This window comes from Ostrea edulis, chromosome 7 (genome assembly GCF_947568905.1).
Source record: "Ostrea edulis chromosome 7, xbOstEdul1.1, whole genome shotgun sequence".
In the NCBI taxonomy this organism is placed as follows: domain Eukaryota; kingdom Metazoa; phylum Mollusca; class Bivalvia; order Ostreida; family Ostreidae; genus Ostrea; species Ostrea edulis.
The window spans coordinates 74169793-74193018 of NC_079170.1; the positions used below are offsets into that span (position 1 = coordinate 74169793).

General features: G+C 34.6%; 1 protein-coding gene and 1 long non-coding RNA gene across 5 annotated transcripts; one reads left to right on the forward strand and one right to left on the reverse strand.

The window, feature by feature from the left end:
- Positions 1 to 13: 13 nt before the first annotated feature.
- Positions 14 to 23146, reverse strand: LOC125653613 (dynein regulatory complex protein 11-like). 2 transcript variants are annotated; one of them, XM_048883183.2, is made up of 17 exons: positions 22957 to 23146; positions 22526 to 22616; positions 21264 to 21500; positions 20508 to 20627; positions 18598 to 18786; positions 18102 to 18173; positions 17663 to 17871; positions 16899 to 17007; positions 16287 to 16403; positions 15017 to 15241; positions 14799 to 14926; positions 12825 to 13015; positions 3764 to 3963; positions 3055 to 3138; positions 2686 to 2863; positions 1147 to 1385; positions 14 to 360 (listed from the first exon to the last, which is right to left on the reverse strand). In XM_048883183.2, exons 1-17 carry the CDS (start codon positions 22965 to 22967, stop codon positions 217 to 219), a joined length of 2544 nt encoding a protein of 847 aa, XP_048739140.2. In that variant the 5' UTR covers positions 22968 to 23146; the 3' UTR covers positions 14 to 216. The 2 variants fall into 2 exon arrangements, with proteins under 2 accessions (XP_048739140.2, XP_048739139.2); XM_048883182.2 differs by having other exon boundaries at positions 18598 to 18789.
- On the forward strand, positions 3845 to 12826 carry LOC125653639 (uncharacterized). Of its 3 annotated transcripts, none has more exons than XR_007361997.2 (5): positions 3854 to 3984; positions 6463 to 6556; positions 7239 to 7329; positions 7678 to 10228; positions 11755 to 12826. It is a non-coding gene; the product is annotated as an uncharacterized LOC125653639 (long non-coding RNA). The 3 variants fall into 3 exon arrangements; XR_007361996.2 differs by having other exon boundaries at positions 10048 to 10228; positions 11755 to 11969; XR_007361998.2 differs by lacking the exons at positions 6463 to 6556; positions 7239 to 7329 and having other exon boundaries at positions 3845 to 3984; positions 10048 to 10228; positions 11755 to 11954.
- Positions 23147 to 23226: the final 80 nt, after the last annotated feature.

A 23226-nucleotide genomic window follows, 5' to 3' on the forward strand; every position in this document is an offset into this window, starting at 1 on the left:
ATGGTTTTCATCATATTGTATAATGTACATTTTTATTATTTACAAACATCACATATAGGATTCATATATCACAAAACATTCATTCAGTCGTCCATTTTCAATATCGGACTTGAATAAAGAAAAGTTGTAGTGCAAAGCCGAGTTCAAGTGTCTTGATATTAGCACAACTTCTGTATCACAGTCGTTAATGACAAAAGTCCCATGGTGCACCATCATCTATTTCTTCTTTTTCTTTCCACCCTTCTTCTTGCCCCCCTTTTTGCCCTTGCCTTTGCCCCCTTTTCCACCACCACCATCGTCGTCGTCAGCTTGAGCCGCCTTTGCACGTTTCTTGCCAAGTGGTGTTTTGGCATACCAACCCTAAAGAAAAGCACAGAAGTTTCAAAACGTTTTAATGAGGAGTTATTTCCCTTAGACTTCTCTGCACATGTCACCTCAAAAGGAAACATTTATAAAAAGTTTTATATTATTTCAGTCTTTTGAATATGAAATTTGTGATAATTGAGCCGTTCCTAGCAAAAAGGGCCCTTGCATATTTTAGCGATAAAGTGTGAACTAAGAGAACAATCCCTCAAAATATTTAGAGAAATATTGATAGTCGTTAAAATATATCACAGTCAATCAAAGAAATGACAATTAACTTGGGATTGGTAATCATGACCTTTTCCTTTTTAAGTATGCAAAAAATGATGTCACTTGTTTTTTCATTATGATGTTTTTTGAAAAACAGTCTTGGATAAGAAATACATTGTTGGATAAGATAAGGGTCTTTTTTGCTAAGAACGGCTCATATGATAATTCGTAATGGAATTTCTAGCAGGAAAGTACTGTATGCATGTGTACCTATGTAGTACTGAAGAGTACTGTATGCATGTGTACCTATGTAGTACAATGGAAGATTAAGGACTGGTCTGATTATTATCATGAATTGTAGTACGATACTGGAATTACATTATATAGGCTATGACATTTAAGTTATGGTATTGCTTAATACTTAGATACCTGAGAAAACGTGTATTAAATTACTGTACACATAATATGCAAGAGAATGTAAGGTTTAATTTTGTTGTAATCATTCATGTGTAAGCCTCAATATGTTCATGATCACGTGCTACATTCCACACACTTCCTAGTACATAAACACACCTTAAACGCCTCCTCCTCCTCTTTGTAGATGGGGTCTATGCGAGCCAGGGGGGCGATGAACTCTACTGACTGTAGAGGTTTCTTGGACAATGTTTGGATCCTCCTTTCTGTCAGGACTTGGGTGATGGCGGTCAGCATGTGGCCTGGGGTGTAGCCGTCCGTTACTTTGGACAAGGAGCTGACATCCAGTATGTTTGTGATGACGCCGTTATTCTTCAGGATCAATCTTCTCCACAACACTGTAATTTACATGATTTCTTTGTCAACGGTAAATAGTAAGTGTTATAAAACTGGCAACATGAACAGTATCATTTTTACAATTATCTACAGGTTGATGGCAACAGTTCATCTGAGTGGAAACTGTTGCCCACTGCTGAAGGCAGTGTGTAACCGAAATCATTTGTTGCCTCATAATCTTGTTGATAATCATTAACATTTTCTATTTTGGTATATCTAAGCAAACTTGGTCACAATAACCTATTACTCTGAGTATTAATTTACTTCACAACTTGGAGGCCCGGGTTTGATCCTAGGACAATGTCAGATCTAGGCCTGGGTTTGATCCTGAGACAAAGTCAGACCTAGGCCCAGGTTTGATCCTGGGACAATGTCAGACCTAGGCCTGGGTTTGATCCTGAGACAGTCAGATCTTAGCCCAGGTTTGATCTTGGGACAATGTCAGACCTAGGCCCGGGTCTTATCCTGGGACAATGTCAGACCTAGGCCTGGGTTTGATCCTGGGACAATGTCAGACCTAGGCCTGGGTTTCATCCTGGGACAATGTCAGACCTAGGCCTGGGTTTGATCCTGGGACAATGTCAGACCTAGGCCTGGGTTTGATCCTGGGACAATGTCAGACCTAGGCCCGGGTTTCATCCTGGGACAATGTCAGACCTAGGCCTGGGTTTGATCCTGGGACAATGTCAGACCTACACATGTAGTCCCCGGTTTGATCCCGGATCTAATACATTTAACATAGATAGTGACTATTCCCTCGTCAAGCACCCAACATTAGAAGTGAAAGGAACTGGCCTTTTAGATTTGACCTTAAAAAGGAGGTCCCGTGTCATGGTAGGCGTTAGCATGATAAGAAAAACCTCACTGCTGTGACTTTGAGTGACCTGCAAAGGTCAAATTCTGTGTAACTTCACTTAAACCTGGTGACACCTCCATATGAGTGAAAAATTCTCGAATGGGACATAAAACCATATATACATGTACAAACAAAATGCTCACGCCATTTGAACATTATCAACAAGGACAATGATGTCACAGAGTCAGTGGTCTTTCCTAACAATCAACTGTAAGCTCAGTTCTAGTGTGCAGCAGTTTCTGGATTGGTCAAAATACTGGAATTCTCAGTTTTAGTGTAATTAGAGTTTAGAAACTATTTTATAGGTTTACAAACAAACTATAACAAAAACTAATAAATAAAATTGGGAAAGTGTCCTTTTTCACCTGTTACGTATCAGAAGCCACAAGTTGTCTTATTTACTCTCTCTGTTCACACTCTTGATTTGTTATGTCCTCTGTACTTACAGTGCCGGGAAGCATAGTCTGGACGAGGTATGAGGATGATTCTCTGGTACAGACTACAGAGTGGTTTCATCTCCCCGTCAAACGGACATCGTGAAGTCCCCACTAACAGCAGGCGATCATCCGACTTCACTCCTTTCATGATCTTCGGGAGCTCTTTCTTCAATCTTTTTGGATCGGTCTGAAAAGTAAGTAGGTTATTTAGACAATGTTATAGAAAATAAATTTCAAATACAGTGCAAAATCATTTACTGACAAAATTCATTTCGAACAGAGATTTTTTAAATTAAGAATTCAGTAACAATCACTTCTTGTTGTTGAAATCCTTGCTCAAGATTTTTTTGTTTTTTAACAGAATTCGGCGTGACTTACCGGGTCCGTTTTAGGGATCTTCTTTTTAAACATCCTTTCACAGTCTCCTATGTAAATAACAGATGGCTGCAACTCTCTGCCAACCTGAAGTCAGGGCAGAAAAACCCTCAGTATCAGAGTTACTCAATAAAAATGAATAGGAAAACTATCATCAAAAGTGAATTCACTTCATCTAAGTTCTCAATAATGAATATCATATTTAGACAGTAACATTACACACTATATTTACATCAGAGGAACACCGGTGAAAAGTTACCACCGAAATCATGACAGTTACAGAATAGCAATTTTGTTAAGATGCAAGTGTGTATACTTCATCACCATGATAGGATATCCAATATAACAGGTTGTGCAATCTTTTGTGGAGAGGAAAAATTACAATGTCAAAAAATATGCAATATACATGTAGTTATTCATTGGTATAATATGCAAACTGCACAGATAGGGAATACAGAATATACAATATAGATTGCTACCTTTTAGGGATTTTATAGCAAAAATTTCCACCCCAAAAATACCCATTATACAGTATATAATTACTGCTTAGTCAAAGAGTGAGCTTAGCTTCCTGAGTTTCAAGATTTTGTTTGAAAAATAATACCTCACCATTTTCCTTGGTTTAAATCTAAGAAAATCTCTCAAGTCATTATTTTTATCTCGTCAATGAGGAATTTTTTTTCTTAAAATGTGTTATTAAGTAATGTAGTACCTTGAATACAAGATGGATGAGCATTTTGAGGCCATCTTTTCCTGGGTATTTGCCAGCTATGTTGGCGGCGGTCAGGTCAAACATATTTGCGCCCACTTCGTTACAGATGGCCTGGACTAGCATTTTCTTGCCCGTACCCCTGGGGCCTGCCAGAAGGATGGACTTGGTGAGGGGGGCTTGTTCGTGGACCGCCTGGGATCCTGCAGGAAGAAAAATCACAGGTAACCTCTGGTGTTTAACGATTGATACAGTTTATACTGCAGGTATTTGTATATATATATGCAACACAAGATATTAAGGAAATTTATATGACATACACACAAAATATTAGATACATATATATATATATATATATATATATATATATATATATATATATACTCCAAAATATAAGTAAATATCCACACAAGTAATAGTATAATAAAGAAAAATTAGAACGCCAAAAATAACTCAACCGGTTTTCATTTTTAATTTTCAAGAATTAATTATGACATTATTGCTTAATCAATATAGATTTAACTAGGACGTCAAAAGTGACGGATTGTATTGACGCTTTAACAAAGAGCATTATGATGTCATGATACGTTATGAAATATTACATAAAAAAATAAATAAAAACAAAGCTGACTTTTACAATAATAATGACAAGTTTGTTTACATAGCAGTTGGCTTCTGATCAAATAAAACAGATTTATGATGTGTGAAAATGTTTCTAAATCATATAAAGTTCTGCATTTTATGGAGCGTTTAATGCAGGTTTGTATCCTCGAATAAACAACGTTTCTTTAGTTTCACGCTCCGTTTTCGTAGTATCTCTCAGGAATTTGTAAAAGGGGAAAATGGTATTTTTTCTAAATCATCTAGAATTGTTGCGTCTTTGTCATGTTGTATATAAACTATTTATAGTCACATTGAACTTATTTTTCAACAAATGTTTTTCGCCAGTTTTTATTATTGGGAAAAGTGCAAGTTCAATTGGGAAAAAAAATTGGTAATTTTTTAGAGGGGCATGGGCCAATATTCGGACCTGAAATGGGTCTTAACAAATCACTGTAATGTAACTGTAAAGACTATCACTGAAGTCAGTTAGGCCGTATGAACACTCGAAAGTATGGTGCCTGCAGACTCGGCCCTACGTGTGCATATTGATAACAAAGATTTGCTGCCCATTCCCATCTCAGACAACGTAACTGCACCTCATTCTATGCCTAGAAAAGTTGATCCTACCTCTAATGTGGTTAATATTACCAAACAAACACAAAAAATTAATCCTAAAGCAGATTTTTTCAACAATTCTTCATTCATTAACTGAACTTTCAATTTTTCCAAGTGACAGTATGGCCGACTGGCACTGGTTCACTACATTATAGTGATTGTACCGACATTGTTTACAGTCAGATAAATTGGGGGAGGGGGGGGGGGGGGGTATGAACTGTTTAAAAGTCAGATTGTACAACTTTGTTAAGAAATTGATGTTTTTGTTATTTAAATTGAAAATCAATTCAAGAATTGGATTGTTAATTTTTTTCAGCATTGCACACCCTTAATTTTTTTTTCATGATATGCCATCATATTTATTAGTTATGTAGACACTTAAAGGGGTAATATATGGGGTCCTTGAAAGGAGACGTAAGCCAATCCCTATGGGTTTTTTTTCAAGGACCCCAAATATTTCCGTATTACCCCTCTAAGTGTTTACATAACGAATTTATCCTGTCGATGATTTTATGTATATGTACACTTAAATTAAAGACATATTGACTTTAGTCATTCTTGATGCTATAATAATAAATGTCTACAATATTTGTATTCTTGAGATACTTTATCAAATGCACAATAATGGGGAAAAAATGGTTGCAACATTGAAACCATCAACAACATGATATAAACAAGGTTTTCAACAAACTCTAAATTCAACAAGAGGCCCAGGGGCCTTATAGGTCACCTGAGTATCATGTAACAACCTTCCAATGTTTGAATTAGGTTTGTGTTTAAATATAAGAATTTTACTTTTGGATGGAAGAAACATTGAATAGCTATGTGGTCATGAAGTACATGTGTCATTTTTATGTTCAATCAATAATCCTTTTTAAAAAACCTAGGTCTGAGACATCATAAAGAAAAGGGTTATTTACTCCTTAGATAAAACCAATATAAGAAGATTTTCAAAGAATTTCTACATTTTCACTATATGACCAATAGAGTCCCACCCTAACACAAGAACCCCTGCCCCAGGGGCCATGAATTTCACAATTTTGGTAGAGGGCTCAACGCTCATTATAATTATGCCCACAGTTTGGCTTCTTGATGTCCAGGAGTAAAGAAGATTTTTTAAAATTACACTCATTTTGATGGTTTTTGCCCCACCCCTCAGGCCCCAGGGGGGCAGGGACCACGAATTTCACAATTTTTGTTCCCCTCCACCCACAGATGCTATATGCCAAAATTGGTTGAAATTGGTTCAGGGGTTTCGGAGAAGAAGCTGAAAATGTTCATATGTTAACGAATGATTCAGGTGACCTAAAAATGAATTAATTTGTTTTTGTATAACATCACATCATAATATTGCGCTGGCTACTTTCCAGTTACAGAGTATACATATTTGCATGATGTCATAGTACACATATTTGGTTAATAAACCATGTGGAAGGAGCATATGGACATTGTTAGGCTAGTAAAAGGCATAATATTGTTTGTAGCATTGGTTTCAGCCAATGAAATTCCAAGATTTTCATCAGTGTGCTGTTGCAGTTGTTGTTCCATCAATTGCTATTTACCCAAAGGATTCTATAGGTAGAATTTTAACATATACACAAAAAATGCACATATTAGAAAAGATTTTAAAATGTGAATATAAGCAATGAATTATGATTTTTTTAAAAAGATGTCGTCTCATAATTGCAACAGTGTGTGCATACAAATTGAATAACGCACATTAGCAGATATGAGATTATACATCTTTAAAAAAACATCTTAATTCTTTGCTTAAATATCAAACATTTGCCATATATTATTACTGTTTACAAAGGGTAATTAGGAAAATTATGAGCATACAAACATTGCATCAGTTTGATAACCTAACTTGCTCCCAGAGAGAGGCAAAATCCTTCACTGATTGAAGATAATGGTATTAAAGTAATAGCACATTGTGTAATGATGTTTACAGCAAAGGAAAATTTTAAAGTAGAATGCAAAAAGGGGATCTTGATTTAAGCTGAGGCTATAAGCCTCGGTATTTAATTGAAAGATATCAGAGTAATTTAAGAGTTATACCCCTTTATATTTAGTCGATAGTGCAACAAACGTGCTGTGTTTTAAATGATTGTAGGCTCATAAATATTGCAAATTACCATTCATAATTAGTTCAAGACAGATAATGTTCAGGATTTAAAATCCAACTTATAGATCAGGTCATATTTGTTTTATTTAAAGTATGTATTCCGGAACGCATTCCCTATACCATTTTTGATTATAGATTATACTTCCGATTTACAAGCAATTCAACGTGCCACGTGGTAATATTAATGACGGCCATTATATATTCATAATTGAGTACTACTATTCAGGTATTTCAAAATGATTTAAAGTCTAATCTTTGATTAATATTGATTGATTATTGGTAATCTGTTTAAAGTATGTGTATTTTGAAACGAAATCAGTAGTCAAAAGATTGAAAAATGAGCATTCAACTATATATCGATCATTTCAATTCGAAAGTTCTATCGATCGACTCACCAACTTTTTAAAGGGAATTTCAACAATCTGAAGATTCTATGCATTTGATGCAAATTTAAGACTATACAACCAAATTTTAAAATGCTTTTGCTAAAATATCTATGGAATTACCTCTGACTACAAGAAATTTGGGATCCTGTGAATTCTTAAACCCATCTTTAATATTTTATGTGTAACAGGAAGGGAGAAAATGCAACAGACCAGACTGGGATTCGAACCCAGGCCCCCTGAATCTCTAGTCAGGTGCTCTACCAACTGAGCTATATGGCCACCGGCGATCGAACCCGGCTGACCGCTACATTCCTCCCTCCTTAAATGTCTTCACACTGAAGACATCAACCCAGGATCTTTATCCCCTGGCAGGCATTTTCACCTATCAGTTCCAGGGGCTGGTCTACGGCACCAAATGTAACAGGAATGGAGAAAATGCAACGGATCAGACTGGGATTCAAACCCGGGCCCCCTGAATCTCTAGTCAGGTGCTCTACCAACTGAGCTATCTGGCCACCAGCGATCGAACCCGGCTGACCGCTACAATTGTATATGTCTTCACACAGCTTGACACTGTGCAATAAAGAACCAATAATTGCAACATGCAATATGATATAAATAAATTCTGGCCTGTCACTTAGAACAAGGAGGCAGGGATAAGGTGCTTGACTAAATGAGAAGACTTTACTTTTGAGATAAGAGCTCTTCTGTGTAGGAGGTGCATTTAGTGGAACTTTGAATACCAAAGAGGGACAGAATGGACCCATAGTCAATGAAAAAGAGGATAAACTGTATTAAAAGCGGCTTCTCTTTAAATATTTATGTGTAGGAAATACAAAATACCATAAAAAAAAAATAGTTTACTAAAGTGGAAACATAAAAACAATGTCATATTTGCAATTAATTTCCTGGATATTGTACATACGAGCAACATAATAACATGAAATAATAGGTATTCCATGCATGTATTTAATTATACTCCCTGAATACTTATCATTTATTTAGTTTGTGTATCATTCAAATTTGGGTCATGAAACTACATATGAAAAACTTACTGAGCAGATTCACTTGAGCAATGATGAAATTTTTTGTGTATAACATTTAAAATGCGTCCCCCGATATGAGCCCGACAGGTGGTATAATAGTTAACAAAAATGTAGTCCAATACCATATATTACAATAATATTTAGTTTAACTATATAACAACAGATATTACTCCACAAAAAATGCAGGCTAGCTGGGTCCCTTTACAAATGATATGTTAATGGATTCTGTACTCTTGGAATCTCAAACCTTAAATGTCAACAAATTGTGAGTCAGACATATGTCTGACATTTTAAATGTTATACAGCTAAAGACTAGAAAGACACAAGTTTCAACATTATTTATGTGGCAAGTTACAGTTTACAATAGCTGCAGACTCCTTTGAACTTGATTTTTCTGGTGTAAAAAGGATGAAATGCAAATCTGAGCATCACGTATAGCTCTTTGGTGACCATCTTAATTCTACACTTAACGAGGTGAAAACAATCAATTATATTATCCTGAAATAACAGAGGAATGAGAAGACACACAGACTGACATGGAAAAACCAATAGACTCCCAAAAGTTGTAAATTTTGTGGGAGAGGATACTGGCAGACTGTACATAAAGTATAGAAATATCAGAAACAAGATGATCGAGTTTGTTTACATGTAAGACAATTCCTCCAGTGTTTACAAAGAAACAAATAAAAGGTCTTGTCATAGGGAACCTGAATACAAAATATGGATGCCCTTCTTTGTACCTTAATCAGTTACAAAAATACTGTCTAGATTGCCCATGCACCATTATTTGTTCACTGCTGCTAAATTACTGAATCAGATGTTGTATGTGTTAGCTGCACGAGTAATGCAAGTAAGTAAAGAAGCAGGCACAGTTTCTACAGTCACCTGGCCCACAAAATAGATGATTTCAAGAGGAGTCCCAAAATCTGGTATTCAAATAAGGATTATATTAATGCAAACCAAAACTACATTTAATTTGATCCAAAATTGTTTCTTGTTGTACGACAGGAGTGTGACGTTTGCATAAAATTGCCAAAGATACCAAAATCAATGTAAAATTCATAAATTCAGGGTTTTTTCCTTCATTCAGAAAACAATATACATCCAATGAGTCAAGCAAATATACCAATACTATACATTTTTTATCTTCTATTAATAAACATTATATATTAATTTCATTTTGCTCGACAGATGGGCATACCTCTTCCTAAGCAATAATTTTGATGAAATTTATTAGTTTTTAAGCTCTTTTTGAAAATTAGGCAAAAAAAAGTCTTATTCATGATGTAATTAATAATGCTATCAAATAAGCAATAATTTTGATTCAAGTTGAGATATATAGTATATTTGGCATAAATTTAACATACTTAAATCACAGATCAAGCTTAATTCAAGACATATTTAAAACTGCAGTCAATTTCTTTGGGTCTTTTTATGTATACAATCATATACCCTGTTCTTTAACATATAATTTTGAGTGTTGAATTTTTAATATTTTGTTTTGTTTTTTAGAATGGCTGAGAATTTGACAAATGACAATAAAGGACTCAGCTACATTGGGAGTCAGCCTGATGGTGGGAGTCCACAGAATTCCAGCATTAATACCAATATGGTTACTAATACAGCCTCTATGATAGCGCTAGCACCGGAATATTTGATTGTACTGTTGGTGGCATATGTAATCATTTTCAAGGTAAATTCTAAGTTTTGATACATATTGTTTGATATTAAATACTTTATAAGTTTAGCTCAGTAAGAGTACAGTTGGGAAAGAGCACCAAATGTAATACATGTGCAATTGCAAATATATAATACACTGTACTTTGTACCACACAAAATGAAATCATATTTAGTTATTTATCAACATAATGCTTCTTTATAGTTTCTTCACATCTTGGTATATTCCTCAGAAAATCCTATGCTTTAATTGTTCATATTTTGACTTACACATAATTATATTAAACTAAATTCAAATACTTTTGCAGTTGGGGTTCAGAGGGAGATTGGGGGTTGGGTGGGTAAACAGTCTCGCAGGTTTTGTTCTCCGACATTGATACATGTAATAAATTACCCTTCATACTGTACTTAGAACTTTCTGTTTTTGGTGCTTGAAGCAAAAGAATCATGTTATTTAAAGTGTTGTGTTCAACATTTATCACATTTCAATTTCAGGATGCAGTAGCTCAGTAATAGGGCAGACTGCCCCCCCCCTTTTTTTTTGATAATTACCATTATTTATTTCTTATTTTGTAATGTAAATTACATACATACTGTGAGACACAGGGGCTAAGCCCATTTTGGACCCGAACTCTGTGATCACCATAAATCTATATTTATGGTGTCACAGAGTTCGGGCCCAAAACGGGCTTAGCCCCTGTGCTGTGAGACTAGCTGCCCATCTTTCCCCAACTATTTTAACAGTAGTAGTGAGTGAGAAAAATGTAAGCTTAAAAGTTATGAAGAAAAACTATTTAGCAAGGCATTGAGCATTAATAGTAAAATATTACACCCCCATCCACAATTTAAGAAAATGAAGCAAGTGAAAAAAAATGTTGAGGCACTCATGGTAAAAGTCCTTAACCTACCTACCCCCCACCCCCTAATGACTTAAGAAAACGAAGTCTGGAAAATTTATTTGTTGAAGGCATTCATAATGAAAGACTCCAATGCAACCATCTCCTCCTACTGTAACACCAGGCCTGTGCAATTAAATTTGTTCTTAATGAAAACTATGTGAAATTTAGTTTTTTGTTAGCTTAACTTTTAAACTCGCCCAGGAGATAGATAATAAAAGAAATAGATACACAAAGCGTAAAACATATGCTTGCCGATCATATTTTCTTTGGGTGGTTAATCTTTTATCTTTTTAATAAAATCCGCATTCCATACATGCATCATTCTATGGTGAGCTTACCTTTTATCAACAATGATAGTAAGAAACTGAAGATCCATCTAATTAATGTTTCAAATATCTCCTCGTTCGTAATTTAAATGACATTTTTTAATTCACATCACAGTCCTGTTTTCACTGCCTTTATCAAGTAACAAGCAAAGGCTACTTGGCAAATCATATTAACTAAGGCACATAAATGAAATTAACATTAATAGATTTGGACATTCTGAAGTAGATAAAGATTAAAATATACAGAATAATACAAGTTATAACACTTATTATGTCCACTAAGAAAACTATAAAACCGTATTTCTTTTCTTTTGCAGAACACCATCAAAAAGATTTGGCAATGATGAGCAGAACTAGACATCTTATTTTACCCAAGGATAGTGTGAGATGTCATGGAGTACACTAACGAAAGAGCTGCCAAAAAATAAATTTCCCCAAAAAAATTTGGTTTTTTGTCGTTGGTTTTTTTGGTTACATTGCAAAAAATTCTGACCAATAAAATATGGTTAAAGAATTCATGAGCAAAACAGAAAATTATTTTGTATAAATACAGGGAATTATGTTTTACTGAGATATATTTCTTATAGACGACAAATGATTGGCTTGGGCTAGCTGGTGTCATGTTGCAGTCTGCAGTAAAATGGAGTGACATCATGCTTATTATACAAATACAAATGGAGTTTATCATTATTTAGTGGATTTATCAGAATGATTAAGGGAATAACACTGCTGCAGTAGTTCCACCGAGATGAACACTTATCTGTGTTTAATGTTTTCTTGGTGAGCATGCCATATGCATTGCCTATATGTCTATGCATTAATTTGCATTTTGTTAATATGAATAATACAAAGTTTATGCTCTTTGCGTATTCCGTTCTACCAGTAGATGTTCGGAAAAGGATTTTTCTGTTTATTACATATTCTTGACATGATTCTTGCTGAAAATACTTGTTTGCACATGCAAGCATGTAAAGGAACAGTTTTTTCTTCACATTTTTGTTTAAATCATCCAAAAGTTCTAGGATGTTTTACAAATTCATGATAATGTTTCATTATGTGTTTTAAAATTTGATTTTGTGTGTTTCTCCTTCCCTGTACACTATCATTGAAGATGTGCACCAGTTAAGTCAAGCTAGGAAATTACTCGGTTGTATACAATCACAGTTGGAATATAATATGTGGGTTAAGTGGATCTCTGAAAGAAATATGGCGGATAGGATGAATTCATGTCAGCCTTGAGGAATGCAACACCAGAGAAATTTGATATGGATGAAAAATGGGGGATATGTACAACAATATTTTGAAATTGAAAACTTTCAAATTTACTTTTACTTTATTTGTGCATGTAGCTACATATACCACTAGAAAATCAATGCAAATAACTCACCCAGTGGTAATATTCCAAACTCAGTGACAAGTCGTCTGACATCGCTTAATGAGGGCATGGGTTCAATGTTGGCCTGTCTCAGAGTGGTTCCGAGATAGCTGTACTCGCCCTCAAAATTGGACAGACGAATCTGAGGACATCTCACGATGATCCCCTCCTTCACTAGTTCCTCGTACAGAGACTCTATGGTCCTGGAATAGGAAAAACGATGCTGTCTTCAAAACTATTGTCAGTGATTATACTATCTCAAAATCAGAAATTCTTCCCACGATTTCGGGCTCATTGACTCGGAAACAGCTCAGTAAATCAAAATGGAAGTAGGAATAAAGCTATCTTTGAAACTTTTATGTATACATGTATATACTCGGCTGTAAAACAGTTCCTGTACTAATATATATATAGCAATTCATTTAACAATCTTGATTGTAGGTGATTTCATGATGAAAAAGCTAAACTGAAAATTTTTGATATTTTCATTTCAAATGTGAAAGTGTCACTAACTGTGATTAGCAATTTGGACTCTGCACATTTTATTATATGAAGTACATATTGTACAGTGAGTTTTTTTCCATTTATATATACAGAATAATTTGTCCAAACCGGCCTCTGAATACTCCAGCGTTCTGTCAATTCCGGCCACAAAATAATTAGTCCCTAACAAATCCTTTATCAACAATTCCCTGCAGTACTCCGGATTCTGTATGTCAGCCGGCTTACACAGTCCCAACTGCTATCAATCAACCTTGATTATCCTGTTTAAAACGGCCACTTGATGATACATCACCTAATTTTTGATGGTCCTTCATAATTTTATTCAGTTTACACAAGGTCCCAACTTCTCGTAATTGGCTCTAATTATCCTATCTAAACTTATAGCCACTACACGATGACCAACCTCTTGGTATTCAGTCAATCGCACGCAATATATACAAAGGGTGTCACAAGGGAAGCCTCAGATAAGTAAAAGAGTTAAAACGGCAATGAGGCATAATCAGTTTAAAATAAAATACAAGGGGAGTAACTCTCACACTTGTCAACATTCTGCACTCCAGACTCTGTTTGAACCGGCTAATTTCTTTGGAACCACACATAGCAGGTTTAGACAGATTATACTGTACCATCTTCACTAGCCAAGGAGAACCACCATGGAACATCACCCTTGGCTAACGAAGATGATACTGTAGCTATAAGGTAGAAAATTGCCAACTCTACGGGAAAAACCCTGTTCTACAGTATACTATCACATAGTCTGTAGAAAACATAAGAATATGCTATTTTAAGATCATTTTTTATATGCACCTGTAATACTATCCCACAGTAATGAAAATTATTTGGCGACTCTTTTAGGATATCGTTTATTTTCTGTATTGCATGATTCTTGATTGGTCAGCTCTGCAGAGGAATTACAAACACTATCATTTGTCTAACCTGTCTGGAGTCATGGATTACAAACACTATCATTTGTCTAACCTGTCTGGAGTCATGGATTACAAACACTATCATTTGTCTAACCTGTCTGGAGTCATGGATTACAAACACTATCATTTGTCTAACCTGTCCGGAGTCATGGATTACAAACACTATCATTTGTCTAACCTGTCTGGAGTCATGGATTACAAACACTATCATTTGTCTAACCTGTCTGGAGTCATGGATTACAAACACTATCATTTGTCTAATCTGTCCGGAGTCATGGATTACAAACACTATCATTTGTCTAACCTGTCTGGAGTCATGGATTACAAACACTATCATTTGTCTAACCTGTCTGGAGTCATGGATTACAAACACTATCATTTGTCTAACCTGTCTGGAGTCATGGATTACAAACACTATCATTTGTCTAACCTGTCTGGAGTCATGGATTACAAACACTATCATTTGTCTAATCTGTCCGGAGTCATGGATTACAAACACTATCATTTGTCTAACCTGTCTGGAGTCATGGATTACAAACACTATCATTTGTCTAACCTGTCCGGAGTCAAATCCTTTTCCTTCTTCTTCTTTTTCCCTTTCTTCCCACTCTTCTTTCCCTTCTTCTTCTTCTTTTTCCCGGACTTTTTCCCTTTTCCTTTCTTTCCCTTGTCTCTATCTACCGCCTGGAGAAGAAATCATTAATTCAAATAATTTATCCTATGCACCTAGGACAAACATGGTGCACTGAAAGAGTGTTACTAGACAAAACGTACCGCTTTGAGATTTTTCAGCTCGGCTCTCATGAGCTCATCCACTTGAATACGGATTTCTTCCTCCACCTCCTTTCGCTTTTCCTCTTTGATAAGTTCAGCATCATGTTTCTGAGAAAAGTTTTCCTTTTCGTCACGGGTCATCCACACGGATTTAAACTTCTCTGTTCCCTCATTGACTGATGGAACAAAGCCAGATTCTGCCATCTTCCAACCCTCTTCTTCTTCCTAAATGTAGAAATTTAATTCTACATGTCAGATTTAATGCAAGATGGTGTATATTTTTATTCTAATTCAAGATTCATGTCATGATGATTGATATTCTGATGAGTCTGTAAGTCGGATCAAGAGACCATGCATGCAAAGAGCAATCAATCGTACAATGCACAACACATCATTCCAAAATGAATTCACATGTGGATACTGGTTAAAGAAACCCACAGAAACAAGTAGATGTGTTGGAGCATCATCACAAGCCATATGGCTGAAATGTTTGTTCCTCTACCCTTTGGCTCTCTGTTTGAAAATTTCCTCGTTTCTCATAAATATGTATGATGAGAATGACATAATTCGTTGATCAATAGAATTCATGCTTAGCCTGAAAGGGGAGATGAGTGTGCATTTCAGCTGCAGCTTGTGGCAATGGTATTGGGGTGTCGACACAGATGTCCCAGCACAAGGGCCATAACTCTGCCAAAATTATTTGACATGACCCGAATAAGTTTTTCACCTACGCATTTTCCTGATTTGTCTATATCCAAAATTTCAATTCAAAATGTCCATGAATGACTGAGATGATATTGATAGAAATTGCTATGAATTGTTTAAAATTAAAGCCCAAGGGGCACAACTCTGTCAAAAATTATTTTTATCAGAACCAAATAAGAACTTCACCTGGATATTCTCATGCTGTATGATGAATATATACTGTATCTACATGTATAATTATATACATGTACCAATTTTTTTATTATGCACATCTGACACAAACAGAGAGAATGGATGGGAACTGTATGATGATGGAAGGACAGAGAAGGTGACACTATATATATGCCCCAGCCTTTTCATGTTTGGGGTTTAAAAACAACAGCAAGACCAGTATATATCTATTGTTGAAGCCATGAAAAGGTTTAGATTTTGAAGCAATTATTAAGTAATGTACAAATATTCTCCTAAAAATACTGACTGTAAATGAGTGAGACAGTTTCTTATGAACAAGCTTCATAATCAAATATATACATTATATACAATATACACATGTAAGTTAACTCACCTCATCATCTCCTCCCTTCCCCTTCTTTCCTTTTTTATCCTTCTTTCCTTTCTTGTCTTTTTTCTTGTCCTTCTTGTCTTTCTTTCCTTTCTTGTCTTTTTTCTTCTTGTCTCCATCCTGCAATATTAGATGAATTAGAGCCAGACACATAAGACATAATTATACAGCCTAGCATTTTTAAACATGTCTACCAGCACAGATTTAATGTTCACACTTATATCGACCATCTCTAGATTTAAGTACCGTAATTGACAAAAAAAGAATATTGACCTGTGTTAATGAAATACACACAAATATTGCTTTAAAATAGATGCAAATGTACATTACAGGTAGGTTACAAATTTTCTATGTGGTGAAGACCAGTTATCATAGACTTTGCTAATAATGCTTAACACATCAAATTTTCTGACCTTAGCAGCTATCCTTCTCTAACTTAAGACACTCTCATATATACATTGTACAGTTCTTTGAGATCACTTTGACCTTGATTGTAAATCCATTTGTTTTTTAAATGCATCAGTTAAGCTCATCATGAAGTCAGACTTCAATCTGTGTGACCCCTCGTCTGTACTGAACTGTATATTTGCATTTTCTCACTTGACCTCCACTGACCTTATCATTCAGCTCAGCTTCCAGTTCCTCAGGACTCTTTTCCTTAAAGATGAGAGCAGATCCTCCATCATCCTCATCTGGATATTCCGGAAACTTTCCTTGGGCATCTCTGTTAATTGTTGGAAATTTTCACCAATATTACAGCTATTCAAATGATTGTATTAACAGAGAAGGAGAAAATGCATGTCAATAAAATCCCTATTATATCTCCAATGGAAATTGAACCCACAACTCTCACAGTACTATAGTGAAGTGTATTACATTACTTCTCAAGTTTGCTACCTGGGCTGATCAGGTATATGCATTTTCAAACTCTACTACATGTACATGCATGTATGCAAGGCTTTGTAATTCAAGACTATTTTCATCCTGGTTTCAGTGATAATTGTCATGGATGATGCCCCCCTATCTGCACTCATTACTGCCGCGGTGGTCTAGAGGTAGAATGTTCACCCACATGCAGAAGGTCAGGGTTCGAATCCCGGCCACGACAGACCTAATTTGTTAAAACAGGTAGTGGCAGTTCCATCGCCAAACGCTCGGCATCAGGTGTGAATGTAACGGGTCCTCAGAGATGGCCTTAAAAACGGATGTCCGTCTCACAGTAGGTGTGGCATGCTAAAGAACCCTCACTGCTCAATGGCCATAAGCCCTGAACATAGGCCTAAATTTGAAGCCCTTCACTGGTATTGGTGATGTCTCCATATGAGTGAAAAATTATCAAGAGGGACGTTAAACAAGATACAATCAATAAATCAGCCTACCTGCACTCAATGAACCATTGTCTGATCTGATCCATCATGGTCTCTTTAATGTCCGGGCCCTCGGTTTCTTTGATCTTCTCCTTGATTGTGCCCAGGGCTTGCTGATACTCATTTTCATGATTAGACTGAGTGATTCGTCTGGTTGCCTCAGTTTTCAAAGCCAAGGCCTGCGGGGTATTCTTAATACTTGTAGGTAAGGGTGGTGGTGCCTGAAACGAATTACATAAATTTTCAAATTCAAATGTTTTTAAACATGTGGCATTGTTTTTCATATTTATTATAATTATGTGAAAACTAATTAACATACAAGTAGATGTACTTATCCTTTCCACTCCTGATTGTTAATTTTTGACCGAAGTGTAGAATAGTAATTAATACTTGTACAAATAAGTACATATATCGATGTCTATGAAAGTACATGCATATAAAATAATTATACCATGCCAATGAATATCATTTCTTCATCCCTTTCTTTTTTGGTTCGTCTCCTTTGAGCAAAACCTTTCCACACCTGAAATGAAAATTGTCTTCGTTTATCGAAACATTTACCTGTCTACATCCTGAATTATAGATTTCAGTGCATGATTTCAAATTCAAATCACTGTGATGTAATAGTGTTGTGATAAATCAAATTTTATACATATACAGTCTAACCTTGTTATCTCAAACTCGATGGGACCAATTTAAGAAAAAAACTTTGGGATATCCAAGGATGTGAGATATCAAGGGTAAAATGCTTAAAGAATAAATGAGTGGTTGGGACTTCCGAATCACTTTGACAGAATCCATGGTATTCGAAATTTTGGTGTTCGAGATACCAAATTTCAACTGTATATCGATGTTGAATTACCTGTACACATTACATGTATCTATTTTGCAATTTACAATATAAATTCCTGTGCATTACCTGCAAATAAAATCCTATAGTGATATACCTTCTGAATTCTGCAAGCCGCCACATCAGGGTCAAGTGTGGGGGCACCACGAGTTTGTGCTACCCTGTCCCTCTCCTCCTGCTCACGAATCTCCTTCATGAACTTTGCTCGGAGTCTTCCCTGACGCGCTCGCTCATGGACTTGAATGAGCTTGATAGCATCTTCCAGAGACATTTTCAGTTCCTCTTTCTGCTGCAGGAAGACGGTTTATATAAAGTTTATAATATGAAGATGAAAGGGTTTTTAAACTTTATTAACCCTTAATGTCAAGTGAAATATTAACAAAATTAAAGCATGACTGTGTAGCTAGGACATATTTTTAAACAATCAAAACTTGTATGTGAAGCAGATTAATGCGCTTTTATTCATCAGAATTTTTACCATATTTAAAATTGAAATAAAATGAAAAAGAAATCTGAAAGGTTATGAAAATTACTGTTCATCTAAATTGTCAGAATGAGATACATATATACACACACAGCACAGATATAATTATAGATAATAGAATGATACATCAACTACTGAATACATATCCACATGTTGTAAACATGTTATGTCAATTGCATCTTTCAATTAAGTTATCATCTGTAGGTTTCACAATTCATTTATAATGCACTACAATTAAGAGCTAAACTTTATCATTTGTACAATTTACAAGCAAAATTCCACAATACATGCATGTGAATGGCAAAATCTTATTCAATTAAATTCTTAATTAATAAGACTATTAAATATGCAAATATATTATATTCTTGCAAAACACAACATGCGCGCGTATTCCGCAAATTTTCTGAGAGGGGGATTCAAAGCCAACACATTTAGTCCGAGGGATTCGTCAAATCTTAACTCTCAAGGGACAATTTTGTCAACAGATTAGTTTAGAATTTACAATTCTTTAAATGCATCATCATCAAAATAATCAAGTCACAATTATAATGCACTTCTATCGAACATCAGGTAGAGGTCATGGCCGTCTTAATGTCTACCACCCTTTGGATCCGCGCAATTACAATTAACAAATGAGGAGTACTTAATTTTCAAGATATAAATAAAAAAAAATTTTTTTTTAAGAATTCTACTAAACATATACTTTTTCAATATAGCTGGCTATAATTTGTGAAGCAGATAATATGTTATGTACATATTAGCTCAATAGTCAGTTCTTAATTTTAAACTTTCTTCAGTAGCAAATGAAGCACTTGATATATATATTAAACATACTAATTATAAAAACTTACAAATGCTAAACGCTGGAGTAAGAAAGATGCAGTGAATCAGTTCAATCTCAAAACAAAACTATATCTAAATTATCAACAACAAAAATTCTTCATATTTGAAGACTGCAATCTAGTGCATATAGATAGGTGCAATACAAAGAAATGTATAAATCCAATGTATCATCTTAAAATTATTGCAACCTTAAATCAATTTTGAGTCATAAAATTTTCTATAAAAGGTATACCATGATTGTGTAACACAAGTAAAATGTGTACATTTGCATGCATCATTTCATATATCAATCATGATATATTACAGATAATACATATTCAGTCTTTGTTTGTTTTAGACTAAAATTGATAAAATTTCCCGTGGACAGTTACATGTACATAATATTCATTTGAATTTGTGAAATTGACATGATCAATGTGTTTTACAAATGTGCCTTGAACATCCTATCAATAGTTCTAATTTTAAATAAACTACTGCATGGCTAATAAAATTAATGAAGTACATTTAATAGAAACACATAACAAAAAAGGGGTGATGATATGCTTAAAAAATAAGTGTTTATATATATATAGACAATAAACGTGACAATTGTCTACACATAATCATAATTCCAAATTAAATACGAATTATTAGCTAGAATAATTAAGTTATTGATAAATAAATGTGTCCAAAATACTTACATCTTCCTTTTCTTGGGGCCCAATCTTGGCCAGTATTTTACCCAACAATTTTTCCCTTTCTTTTATGACATCATATCTCTCGTTGGTGAAGAATTTTGGAATAGGGATTTCAACGTCATTCTGAAATTTCATAAAATCTGGTGTTATAAAAGAGCAGTAAACTGCACATCGTGAATCAGAAACTGAATGTATTTGTTCTGGATCAAAATGTTGATTTCACTTTTTTTTTTAAATCATGAACATTTTATGCCATATTGCTTGTATGAGACAATAAAATTGGAAATGAAAGACTCAGTGACAATTATATAAGCATAAAAACAGTCTGCAAGTGTTTCTGTTTTTATTTTCAGACTTGTGACATCAATTATGCTGATTAGTTGTTTTCTGTTCCGTTTTATTTACGTGCAGGGGTATGGGTATTGTCCACACTAGTGGGGCATGTGATTTGTTTAAAGTAATACATGTGTATGCATGTACAACAAAAATCCAATTTACATATTATGTTCTGAAGAGCCATCTATTCTAGATATATATATACACTGGGAAATTTATTTTGAACAAAATATGACACCCTATTTGCATGTAACTATGTGTTATATAATCACTTCTTTCTTTTACTATATATATTGTATTTCTTTATTGTGTATATTTTCATGTTGCCCCTTGAGACCCCTTGATTGGAAAATAAAATATGTTTATGTTCATGTTAATATATAATATATGTATATCATATGTATAAACAAATATGCTAATTACCGGTGTGAGTTTTAAATCAGACAAAACATCATCAAAATAGTGATATTCTGAAAACTCTAGGTTGACCATTTCATGCTTCAGTTCTAATATTCTTCCCATAGTTCCATCCAAGACATGGCGCAGTACTCTTCGCTTTTGAGGATGTACAATCTGGTCATAGCATTCCTCTAATTTTCTGAATATTTGAATGTATTTTATATACATTGTAGCCAACAGCTGGAATGCAGCAAGTCGATCCTGTCAAAAAAAGAAAAAAACAAAGATCAGAAAAATAGTTTGTATCAATCATAGATACATGTATATGGTATATTGATATGAAATCATAAATTATATTAAATGCTAGAATGACAAAAATAGTGAAAGCATTGACTATAATGAGGTAATGTATTGTATCGATGTACGTGCATGCATCACATGTTTCTAATTGGTTTAACTTTTTTTTATGTTGGACTGATATGTTTTTCTCATATTATGTTGATCAAAGCACTGCGTTCACTGCAAATGTTTAAAATTTTATCATAACAGCTATTTGATAGGTACAATATGAGGTCATTTATGTCATAATTCGGTATAACACATTGAATCAAAATCTGACACATGTAATTACATGGGGTATATGCATTGATCAGATGTCAATTTATAATTTGTAGTTTTAGATATTGTGACGCACCTTTAATGTGCTAGCACCGGGAGCCAACCCTTTGAGGATGCCTATAGTCTGACGTAATATATGTAACACCATGATGCCAAAAGTGATTAGATTCAAACTAACTGTTAATTGATCATTGCTGATTGGTAAAGATTTCTGTACACTGTATACACACTGTCACATTCTCCCCTCATCAGAATCATAAATTTTATCCAAGTGAATTAAATCCGAGTTATTTCCAATCTAACTACAATATTAAATTTGGGATTTAGATGATCCTCATGGCAGTTAACAGAAAAGAATCAATCAATGTGTCTGTAACTAAACCTGGGCTGCCAGAACCTCACCACAAGATCTGGATCAGCATGAATGGTTAGCAAATTAACAATTGCCTAATACCCTGACATACAAATTTATGTAAAGTAAATAATTCAATTAATTCCTTAATTTTGTTAAGTATGTCTGAAATCTCAAACTTGTAAATGTTTAGTGTGTGTGTTAGTGTGTCATTTCAGATCATTGGGGAGATCAAAATATAACAAAAAGAATGGGTTATATTTATATATGAATCAATTCAGAGGAACCCTTATCAGAAACTTTAAATGACTGTTACCTTTTCTGGTTTTGGAGGTTGCTCTGGGATCTCCTGTTGCAGGAGGTCCATCAAAGAGGACTGTGCCTCCTGCCATTGTTTGTTGTATGTACTAAAATAAAAAATAAAAAACATAAAGCATGTACTACAATGTACACAAATTTTCAATCTTTACACTCAAATGCATGCATCATAATTCTATCAATACGCAATACATTTCAAAATGCAGTTAGATAGTCTTGATAATCTATCGTACCGTTACCTCTCTATATAAAATTAAAACATCTAGATCTACTGAATTAAATATGTACGTATTGTTTATGGAAAATACAACCTCAGTCCCTTAAACTTAATACATAATGCAGACTCTTTGAAACAGTTTTCCGTAAATTTTGATAATCGACACATAAAACGACAACAAAGTAATTTGATAGTCTTATGTATCCCCTCACCTATGAGACATTTTCAAGAATCATTAAACCAACTCATTTCCACCATTGATGTTTATATGGTTACGGGCAAACTTCCGCCACAATCGGATCACGCGCTCGTCCTTTTCCGTAACCGGTATATTTGCCGGAGTTCGTTTGCAAACTTTAAACTGGTACCCAGTTGACCTCGCTTCTCTCGTATTTTAATTTTCAAATTAGGTTGGGTATTTCATTCATTTCTACCTGCTTAGAAATATAACATGTATCAATTTATATCCTGAATATATACTT

Coding starts and splice junctions, on each gene's coding strand:
- LOC125653613 (XM_048883182.2), bottom strand. Junction 18,790..20,507: donor GGCCCCAAGAAAAGGAAGAT/GTAAGTATTTTG, acceptor GTCTTCCTGCAG/CAGAAAGAGGAACTGAAAAT. Junction 2,864..3,054: donor AGATCCCTAAAACGGACCCG/GTAAGTCACGCC, acceptor CTTACTTTTCAG/ACCGATCCAAAAAGATTGAA.